Consider the following 11,380-nt stretch of genomic DNA (forward strand, 5'->3'; position numbering starts at 1 on the left):
CATGGGTTTCCTGATGGTAGTAACAGGTTAGGTAAAAGTGGCTCATTGGCTGATAATCCAGGATATCTTGCTGGGAAAGTAGTAGGCTGCATCATCAGTCCAAAATAATTGTTCTGTAAGGGAGATATGATCTGGTATTGAAAAGTTGTAGATGTGACATAATTCACAATCTGGCCATTTCCTTGAGCATAGCTGCCATATGAGTGCATATGATAAGTGTTCAATCGATTTAAAATAGCATGTTGCTCAGTTGCAACTTGTTCTGATGGTCTAGCTAAACTTGATGATGGAAGAGAAAAATCACTTGTGGTCGGTTCATTTCTATCAGCAATTTGCTGGCTGGAAGGAGGCTTCATTATTAGAGGCTCACTTAAATTTGTAGAGGTTGATGATACATTTTCTCTAGTAGTTTCAGCAACTAAACCAGAATTATAATCCATGTTACTACCTGCTCTAAAGTGCTTCTTGTTGGAATATTGTGCTGATGAAGAAGATGCTGGAGAAGAATTTTTAATCCTAACTCTTCTTTTCATTCTTACCAAAAGTTGTGGGCACCCACGTTTAAAATTTGGATTATGATAGAAGTGTAGCTGAAATCAAAAGAAAAGTGAGACATTTTTTTACCCAAGAGACAAAAAACTAACATATAAAATCTCAAATTTTAGCTTTATCAAAGTTAATATAATCAAATAATGCATGTACATTGTTGACTATTATTAAGAATGTAATTATTAGGAAACAAACATTTAAGTAGTAGAGTTTCCAGTGAAAACATGTATGAGTATCACAGTAAATACTTCATTAAGTGGCTCAGTACCTTTATTAAAGTTGGTACCAAAAATTCCTTAAAATCCTAAACATTTATCCTTGAACTGGCCTCAATGATTTGAAAAAATGAATATTACCTTAGTTTTTATTATTTATATTATTTTCAAAATCTGATTTCCCTGTACCATACCAACAATTTACTGATGTACACATAAAATGTTATATTTTCCTTACATAAGTGGTAACTGGAAAAAGTTTCATACCTTGCTTAAAACAGACACTTCTTTTTCTTCTGCCAGAAAATCAGCCAGAGAAGCAGATCTTTGGAAAGTCTGTCTCATTTTTCTAAATCCATAAAGGTTAAGCTGTCGAACTAAACTCTTCATACTATCAGTTTCGAATATTCTGAAAGGGCCCTTTCTTTCCAAAACTTCTTTCTTAAAGAGTTCTCCATTAATGACTATAGATGTTCCATTCTCATCCCACCAAACAGACTTAAATTTGTCACTTTCAACTATCTTCCAAAGTTTTCTAGGAAAGGTGAGAGAAAGGAAGTCATTATCTTCATCCGGTTCAGAGACACAAACTGTGTAATGTTGTCTTTTTTTCAAAGAATCTTTAGACAAAACATGAAAAGCTTCTTCTTCAATCATGGCTCTTAGCTCTCTGTCCTCAGGGGACATGTGCTCACACGATTGAGGTCCAATGTAGGCTTCTGAGTCAATTGATCCATCTCCAGAAGAAACATTTTGAATTTCTGAAGAAACTTGTGCCATGTCAGATAAATTTTTCTTCAGAAACTCTTCTCATGTGCACAGTTTTCAACCCACAGATCAAATGCTGCTTCAGCTGGCCTGCACAGGTAAGCTAATCTAGATCATCACAATGACTCTCAGCTTGAGTGGCTGTGACATCACAAAATGACTTTTGTATCCTAGCAATAAATCTGTAACACTTAGCCAAGAGCATATGCTTCCTACTACGGGAAATTTATCTAATTAAAATACAGTGTAAACTGCTTATTTTACTTAGTATGATGTATGAAATCTCATTCCTACAGAATGTTTTAAACAAATAAGTAAATGAATACATAGATCGCTTCTGCAACCAGTGCTGTAAACAAGAAAATATTTTTTCTGGTTTTGTGATAGTGCTAGTGTTGATGGGGTTTGTAATTGTTTTATGTTTCAAGTTGCAGGCCAGTAAAATGTACTGAACAAAACTTTATAACTTTCTGTCACACTAAGGGATCTGCTTTTGATTTTCTTTCCCAGCAATGGCAGATCCTCCTTAAAGCCCTGAGATAACTACAGGGCCTTACACCACCTGTGTGTTTATAAAAGATAAGCAGTAACATCACCACATTGTGTCCAAGGACACACTGAGCCTGTGCACAGGCTGAGGGAATGAGCATTGTTCACCCCCAGCTCATTATAATACTAAACCCCTAATCTGGGAGGGACTTTCCTACCATTTTTGTTCCTGGGATGTATGTGCTGGAATGACTTCTCACTGCACTTGTGTGCCCTGCACTCAACCCCAAACACATGATGGGTTTCACATCCCTCATGTATTATTTTTACCTTCATGAACTCACTGACCATGTTGGATGGGGGGTGGATTTGAAGCATTCTATGTCCCTCCCCACCCAGCAGATGCACCTCTTGTAGTAAATCCTTTCCTCTTGACAATCCCTGTGTCTCAGTCACTGGCTTACTTTGTGGTGAGAATCATGAATATCCCTTGTGGTTTTGTTAAGAAATCCTTGAAGTAAAGTGGATTTCCAACATTTAAGACACATTTTTATTAGATTGGTGCCAGGAGGATAGGGCTGGGTAATAGGACAATACAGGAAATGGAATAAAAAATAATTTTAAACGCTGTATCAGTTTGGACCTCTTATCAGTGCAGAACCTGTATGTAACAAAGACATGGCTATAGACATAAGAAAGCAGGTGACAGGCTCCCTGAGTCTAGGGATTAAGGAGAACTAACTAATGAGTATAGAGTTTCCTGTTGGGTGATGGAAAAGTTTAGTACCACTGAATTATGCACTTTAAAATAGTTAGTTTTATATTGTGTTTAATTTACCTTAGAATTTTTTTTTTTTTTTTGAGAGACATTCTCACTTTATGGCCCTTGGTAGAGTGCCATGGTGTCACACGTCTTACAGCAACCTCCAACTCCTGGGCTTAAGCGATTCTCTTGCCTCAGCCTCCCAAGTAGCTGGGACTCCAGGCGCCCGCCACAACGCCCGGCTATTTTTTGGTTGCAGTTCAGCTGGGGCCGGGTTTGAATCCGCCACCTTCCGTATATGCGGCCGACGCCTTACTGACTGAATCACAGGCGCCACCCAATTTACCTTAGAATTAAGGTAATGCTGATGATTAAAATGAACCATAATTAGGGTTCAGTAGAAAAATTATGTATTAAGCATAATACATAATTCAGTATTCAAAAACTTTTTAGACGTGTATCAGTAGAATAAATATGATTTTGCTGGGCCCAGTGTGTCATGAATATAAATTCTAGGACTATGGGAGCCCAAGGACGTTGCTACATTGTTTGAGGTTATAAGTTTAAAATCAGCCTTAAAAAGAAAATTAAGAAATTAACCAGGTGTTATGGCACATGCCAGTAAGTCCCAGATAGACAGGAGGCTTAAGAATAGGAGTTCTAGGTTTTAGTGAGGTATGTTCATACCACTGTTCTCCAGCCTGGGCAACAGGGCAGGTTTCCATCTCTAAGGTAAAATTCAAACACCCACAGACACACACACACACACGTTTTTATTTTATGTGTCTATAAGTATCTGATAAATATAAATTACGTGTAAGATTTTTGAAGTGTTTAGGTCTACAGTTAAGATTGTGAAGAGTAAGAGATAAAAATAATAAAACGGTATTAAAAGTAATGTGAATTTGTGCATATAACTAAAGGGAAATATTCTTTTATCCCAAAGGCTAAATATATATATATATATATTAAAAATATTTTTCAGAATCTTTGCATGTCACAATATAATGGTGTAATTTTTAAATAGGACTTAATTTTTCAAAATAATATTAATATTGAATAAAATATCTTGACTTTTAAAAAATAACCAGGCACTAATTACAGTAAGACATACAGTAGAACATAACTTCTTTAAGTTTATGGTTGAAAGAAGAGTGATGTATTAAAATCCTAACTCCTACTTTTGTAAATATTTAATATGTATGGGAGAAACAAATAATGATTTTAATATATACCATATTTTAGGATGCAGTTCACTTATGCTAGAAAAGGGTTAGAAGTTTGTTCAGTTTAACACAGTATTTTTCTAAACTCAGATTTTTCTGTATTGACAATGTGTTAACAAAAGTTTCTGGGTGGCACTTGTAGTTCAAAAAGTAGAGCGCCGGCCCCTTATGCCAGAGGTGGTGGGTTCAAACCCTGCCCCTGCCAAAAAAAAACTGCAAAAAAAAATTGCACATTATTAAACTTTTTGAGAAGTTATATCAGGTCCTCCCACTAGATATGCTACCTGAATTTTTCAATGTATTTTTAATTTCAAATTAACACAGGGGCACAAGTATTTAGGTTGTATTGTTCTATCTTCCAAGATAAAGTTCAACTTACACAACAACACTTCAGCTGAACACCCTTGCATTGTGCACACTAGGTGAGACCTTGCTAAATGGATTCCTGCCTCCCAAGAATCACCCGCCCCACAGACCCTTCTCACCCCACTTGCTACACTATATTTATGTTTTACCAACTGTATGAGCATGAGATTTTTATATATTGGTTTCATATTAGAATTGTTTCCCATTCTTGAGATACTGGACTAAGAAGAATGTGTTTCCACTCCATCTAGGTAAACATAAAAGATGTAAACTCTACATCTTTTCTTATGGCTGAATAGTATTTCATAGCGTACATATACCACAATGTTTCAATCTATTCATGGGTCGATGGGCACTCAAGTTGCTTCAACAACTTGGCAACTATGAACTGAACTGCAATAAAAATTCTAGGCACCTTGCAGCGGTTGCAGTGTGGCGACTTTAGTTCTCTGTGTTCAGTTGTAACAGTTGGTGGGCAGTAACTGAGGCAAGATGCAGCGGAATCTGTCGGCTCTCCGTCTGATTTCGCAGAGGACCATAAGTACTGCTTCATGCAGGCATTTTGAAAATAAAGTTCCAGACAAGCAAAATCTGTTTCAGGAGGATAATTGGATTCCAGTTCACTTAAAGGGTGTGCTGGCTTGGTGCCCTCCTACTGTTATATATATAACCATGGTTCTTACAGTTGGAGGAACAGCAGGTGCCATATATCTGCTGGCTGTGGCTTCATTTCCCAAAAAGCAGGATTGACTTCAGTCATCCCAGTGATCACTTGGTTCACTTTCATTTAGTTCTGTATGGACTAGTAAACTGATGAGTAACTGAGCTCTTCGTTGGGGATCAATATTTATTGACTTGTATTAATTGCCACCCATAAAGCAGTCTTTAACCAGTGGGAAAAAAACACTGGTGCAAATATCTTTGAGGTAAAATGATTTTTGTTCTTGGTTTTGTTCCTATAGCTCGCTGGTTAGGGTGTTGGCCACTTACATTGGGGCTGGTGAATGGAGCCTGGGCCTGGTAAACAACAATATCAACTACAACAAAACAAATAGCTGGGTGTTGTGGCAGGTGCCTGTAGTCCCAACTACTTGTGAGTGTGAGGCAAGAGAATTGCTTCAGCCCAATAGGTTGAGGTTTGAGGTTTTGTGGCTGTGACACTTACTGCAATCTACTGAGGGTAACCAAATGCATATTTGTCTGAATAAAAAAAAAATAAATTAAATAAATTAAAAAAAAGATTTTTGGCTTTCTGTGTAATACCTAGTAATGGGATAGTGGGATCAAATGAAAGATAAAATTGTAGTTTTTTTAAGGATTCTCTGTACTTCTCTACCTAAAGGTTGTATTAGTTTGCAGTCCCACCTCCAGTGTAGAAGTGTTCCCTTCTCTCCACATGCATGCCCAAATCTGCAGTTTGGGTACTTTGTGATGTAAGCTGAGTGGTTTTGATTTGGGTTTTTCTGATGATAAAGACAATGAGAATTTTAACATTCTTGTTGGTCACTTATCTCTTATCTTCAGAGAAGTTTCTGTTGAAGTCTCTTACCCACATAGAAATGAGGTTGCTCTTGTTTAATTTGAGTTCTCTGCGGATTCTGATTATCAGGCCTTTGTCAGTTTCAAAATGCAAAAATCAGTCGGGCGCGGTGGCTCACGCCTGTAATCCCATCACTGTGGGAGGCTGAGGAGGGAGAATTGGTTGAGCTCAGTAGTTCGAGACTCGCCTGAGCGACAGTGAGACCCCGACTCATGAAAAAAAATGGAAAAACTCACCAGGGCGATCCCAGAGGCTTCTGGAGGCTGAGGCAGCGGGGTGCCCGCAGCCCAAAGTCTGAGGTTGCGGTGAGCTACCACGCCCACTGCACTCTGCTCAGAGGCATAGGGTGGGACCCTGTCTCAACAACAACAACAAAAAAAGGCAAAAATCATAAAAAAAAATTCTCCCATTTTGTAGTCTGTTTCATTGAGTTGTGGTACCCTTAGCTGTGCAAAAGCTTTTGTTGTTTGTTTATTTGTTTGTTTGTTTTGAGACAGTTTCAAGCTGTTTCCCTGGATAGAGTGCTCTGGCAGCATAGCTCACAGCAACCACCAACTCTTGAACTCAAGCAATCTTCCTGCCTCAGTTTTTCTATTTCTACTAGAGATGGGGTCTTGCTTTTGCGCAGGCTGGTCTCAGACTCCTGAGCTCTAGCAATCCACTTTCCTCAGCCTCCTACAGTACTAGGATAACAGATATGAGCCACCACGCCTGAGCTATGCACAAGTTTTTTAGCTTAATCAAATTCCAGTTATTTACTGGTATTGCTGTAATTGACAGGGGGGTCTTTCACAAAAAATCTTTACCTAGGCCAATAGTTAAAGCATTTTCCCCATACTGACTTCTAGAATTTTTATTATTTCATGTCCTAAATTTAAATTTTATCCAGTGAGAATCAATTTTTGTTGGTTGTGAGAGGTGTGAGTGCAATTTCATTCTACATGTGACTCACCTGTTCTCCTAGCACCATTACTAAATAGGGCTTCTTTTCCTCAGAACAATGTTTTTGTTAGGCTTATTGAAAATCAAATGATGATATGTTCATCTCTAGATTCTCTATTCTATCCCATATATCTGCATTTCTATTTTTGTGCCCAATATCATGCTGCTTTGATCACTATAAACTTGTAATATAATAACCTGAAGTCTGGTAATGTGATGCCTCCAGATTTGTTTTTATTTCTAAATAATGTATTGGCTATTTGGGGAAGTATGACTTTGGTACTTTAAAAGAGATTACATTAAATCTGTAGATTGCTCTGGGTAGTATGGACATTTTGACAATGTTGATTCTGGCTTGGCACCTGTATCTCAAGTGGCTAAGGAGCCAGCCACATACACCAGAGTTGGTTGGTTAGAATCCATCTTGGGCCTGCCAAACAACAGTGACAAAACAACCAAAAAATAGACGGGTGTTGTGGCTGGCGACTGTAGTCCCAGCTACTTGGGAGGCTGAGGTAAGAGAATCACTTAAGGCCAGGAGTGGAGTTTGCTGTGAGCTATGATGCTACAGCACTCAACAGGGCAACAGCTTGAGGCTCTGTCTGGAAAAAAAAAGGAAAACAAATGTTGATTCTTCCCAGCCTGGAGCATGGTATGTTATTCCATTTGTTAACAGCTTCTGCTATCTCTTTTCTCAAAGTTTCATAGTTCTCTTGAGATCATCACATCCTTTGTTAGATATCATTCTTAGGTATTTCATCTTCTTTAGAGCTGCTGCAAAGGAAGAAAGTCTTTGATTTTATTTTTGGCTTGACTGTTGGCATGTACAAAGGCTACTGAGTTGTAGGTATTGATCTGGTATCCTGAGATGCTGCTATTGGCTGTGAGTTTTTTGTAGATGGCCTCTATCAGTTTAAGAAATGTTGCATGGAAACCTATTTTCAAAGTAGCAGAGATGCACTAATGTCTTGTTACTTGGATTCACTGAGTCATCTGCTAGGGAAGTATGTCTGTACAATATAAATAAACATGGTTATTCATTATAATGTGCCTAAGGTCCATTGCTTTATGATTCTTGATTTTACTTTTACTTTACAGAACTATGGTTCATCTACTTCAAAACTGTAAGACTTGGGTGTGTAGATGTGTTCCTCAATGTTTTAAAAAAATACACTGTCTAGGTCAGAGTATTTTTATGTTTTCAGAGGAGAGAGAAGTTCCTGCAGGAGGCACAAAGGCACAAAATACATAAAGTCATATTTGACTTATAGGAGAGAACAGATTACATTTCCTATATTAATAATTTGGATTTTATTTGTCTCCATCACCCCCAAGCTCTAAAACTCAGAAGTCTCTACTGTTATTTATTTGTTCCTTCTATTATGCCTTTCACCTATTTTTGCAGTTTCTTGCTTTCTACTTTCCTTCCTCCCACCCACCTCTCCTCTCTTTTTTTATTTCTGCTTTTATTATTCACTTTGTCACTAAGTGTTAATATTTGTTTATAAAGTAATTTTAGGTCGATTTTTTTTTGTCCTTTTTACCGTTTGATTATAGGTGGACTTGATTTGGAAAGAAAATTTTACAGCATATTTAGAAAAGTAATTACATTATCAACACATGACTGCCATATTTTGTCATCAAAATGTTCTTCCAGGTTGTTGAGCTACTTAACTCAAGTTCTTTTCCTACCTTCTCCTCCTGGGATTAAAGAGTACCCATTAGCATGCTCAGTGTACAAAAACAAGGTCTTCAGTAGATGCAGCCCCTAGAGACTAGGCTTCCCAAAGTGTAATCCAAATAAGTGTCTTTAAATTATCACCCTATGGTATTCTGTTATAAAAGCAAACAGCGTGGGCTACCCCATTATCCTCTTTAAACTAGTGAAATATAAGTTATTTACAAAAGGCTATGTCTAACTTCCTGTCAAATGATCTAAAAGTTCTTATGTTAAAAAAATATTATATTAGTCTGCTGTTCAAATAAAAACATTTTAATGATAACCACATTTTTAAGAGATAAGGAAAAAGGACACATAAAGGTGAACAATAATCTTATTGTTCAAATAACAGAATGGAAGGTTTTTTCAGAATTTGTCAGCATAGATTTTTCTCTGTCATTCTGCACAATCTGATACTTGTTAGGGAGAGGATCAGTTGAAATTAGGAGGCTGCTCGTACAATGAAGATGGTTGATGAACTTGAAGGAGAGGTAGCAGATGTATCAGCTATATTGGTTATCGGAAACCATGGGTTTCCTGATGGTAGCAGGTTAGGTAAAAGAGGCTAATTGGCTGATAATCCAGGATATCTTGTTGGGAAAGTAGTAGGCTGCATCATCAGTCCAAAATAATTGTTCTGTAAGGGAGATATGATCTGGTATTGAAAAGTTGTAGATGTGACATAATTCACAATCTGGCCATTTGCTCGAGCATAGCTGCCACATGAGTGCATATGATAAGTGTTCAATTGATTTAAAATAGCATGTTGCTCAGTTGCAACTTGTTCTGATGGTCTAGCTAAACTTGATGATGGAGGAGAAAAACCACTTGTGGTCGGTTCATTTCTATCAGCAATTTGCTGGCTGGAAGGTGGCTTCATTATTAGAGGCTCATTTAAATTTGTAGAGGTTGATGATACATTTTCTCTAGTAGTTTCGGCAACTAAACCAGAATTATAATCCATGTTACTACTTGTGCCATGTGAGATAAATTTTTCTTGAGAAACTCTTCTCATGTGCACGGTTTTCAACCCACAGATCAAATGCGGCTTCAGCTGGCCTGCACAGGTAAGCTAATTTAGATCATCACAATGACTCTCAACTTGAGTGGCTGTAACATCACAAAATGACTTTTGTATCCTTCCAATAAATCTGTAACACTTAGCTATGAGTATTTGCTTCCTACTATGTGAAATTTATCTAATTAAAATAAAGTGCAAACTGCTTATTTTACATAGCATGATGTATGTAATCTCATTTCTACAGAATGTTTTTTTTTGTCTGTTTGTTTGTTTTTATTGTTGGGGATTCATTGAGGGTACAATAAGCCAGGTTACACTGATTGCAATTGTTAGGTAAAGTCCCTCTTGCAATCATGTCTTGCTCCCATAAAGTGTGACACACACCAAGGTCCCACCCCCCTCCCTCCTTCCCTCTTTCTGTTTCCCCCCCATAACCATAATTGTCATTAATTCTCCTCATATCAAAATTGAGTACATAGGATCCATGCTTCTCCATTCTTGTGATGCTTTCCTAAGAATAATGTCTTCCACGTCCATCCAGAATGTTTTAGACAAATAAATAAATGAATACATAGATCTCTTCTGCAACCCGCGCTGTAAACAAGAAAATATTTTTTCTGGTTTTGTAATAGTGCTAGTGGTGATGGGGTTTAAAGTTGTTTTATGTTTCAAGTTACAGGCCAGTAAGATGAACTGACCAAAACTTTATAACTTTCTGTCACACTAAGGGATCTGCTTTTGAGTTTCTTTCCCAGGAATGACAGATCCTCCTTAAAGCCCTGAGATAACTACAGGGCCTTACACCACCTGTGTTTTTATAAAAGACAAGCAGTAACATCAACACATTATGCTCAAGGACACACTGAGCCTGTGCACAGGCTGAGGGAATAAGCATTGTTCACCCCAGCTCATTATAATACTAAAACCCTAACCTAGGTGGGACTTGCCCACCATTTTTGTTCCTGGGATGTATGTGCCGTAATGATTTCTCACTACACTTGTGTGCCCTGCACTCAACCCCAAACATGTGATGGCGTTCACGTCCCTCATGTTTTATTTTTACCTTCATGAACTCACTGACCATGTTGGTCTGGGAGGTAGATTTGAAGCATTCTATGTTCCTCCCCACACAGCAGATGCACCTCTTGTAGGAAATTTTTTCCTCTTGACAATCCCTGTGTCTCAGTCACTGGCTTTCTTTTTGGTGAGAACCATGAATATCCCTTGTGGTTTTGTTAAGAAATCCTTGAAGTAAAGGGGATTTCCAACATTTAACATTTCATTAGATTGGTGCCAGGAGGATAGGGCTGGGTAATAGGACAATACAGGAAATGGAATAAAAAATAATTTTAAATGCTGTATCAGTTTGGACCTCTAATCAGTGCAGAACCTGTATGTAACAAAGACATGGCTATAGACATAAGAAAGCAGGTGACAGGCTCCCTGAGTCTAGGGATTAAGGAGAACTAACTAATGAGTATAGAGTCTCCTGTTGGGTGTTGGAATTGTTTAGTACCACTGAATTACACACTTTAAAATAGTTTTATATTGTGCTGTATTTACCTTAAAAAATTAAGGTAACACTATGATTAAAATGAACCAGAATTAGGTTTCAGTAGAAAAATTATGTATTAAGCTCAGTATTCAAAAACTTTTTAGACATGTTTAAGTAGAATAAATATGATTTTGCTGGGCACAGTGGCTCATGAATATAAATTTTAGCACTTTGGGAGCCTAAGGAGGGTGCTACATTGTTGGAGGTTACAAGTTTGAAATAAGCC

At 37.6% G+C, this 11,380-nt stretch overlaps 2 protein-coding genes across 2 annotated transcripts; one reads left to right on the forward strand and one right to left on the reverse strand.

Moving 5' to 3' along the window:
* Positions 1-1,025: 1,025 nt before the first annotated feature.
* LOC128578963 (heat shock transcription factor, Y-linked-like) lies at positions 1,026-1,544 on the reverse strand. Its single transcript, XM_053581301.1, has one exon. The coding sequence runs from the start codon at positions 1,542-1,544 to the stop codon at positions 1,026-1,028; it is 519 nt and encodes a 172-aa protein (XP_053437276.1).
* Positions 1,545-4,868: 3,324 nt separating this feature from the next.
* On the forward strand, positions 4,869-5,126 carry LOC128579111 (cytochrome c oxidase subunit 7A2, mitochondrial-like). Its single transcript, XM_053581373.1, has one exon. The coding sequence runs from the start codon at positions 4,869-4,871 to the stop codon at positions 5,124-5,126; it is 258 nt and encodes an 85-aa protein (XP_053437348.1).
* Positions 5,127-11,380: the final 6,254 nt, after the last annotated feature.

Source organism: Nycticebus coucang, chromosome Y (assembly GCF_027406575.1).
Source record: "Nycticebus coucang isolate mNycCou1 chromosome Y, mNycCou1.pri, whole genome shotgun sequence".
In the NCBI taxonomy this organism is placed as follows: Eukaryota; Metazoa; Chordata; class Mammalia; order Primates; family Lorisidae; genus Nycticebus; species Nycticebus coucang.

Excerpts from the sequence above, each read along its gene's own strand:
- LOC128578963 (XM_053581301.1), bottom strand. The coding sequence starts at position 1,544 with ATGGCACAAGTTTCTTCAGAAATTCAAAATGTTTCTTCTGGAGATGGA.
- LOC128579111 (XM_053581373.1), top strand. The coding sequence starts at position 4,869 with ATGCAGCGGAATCTGTCGGCTCTCCGTCTGATTTCGCAGAGGACCATA.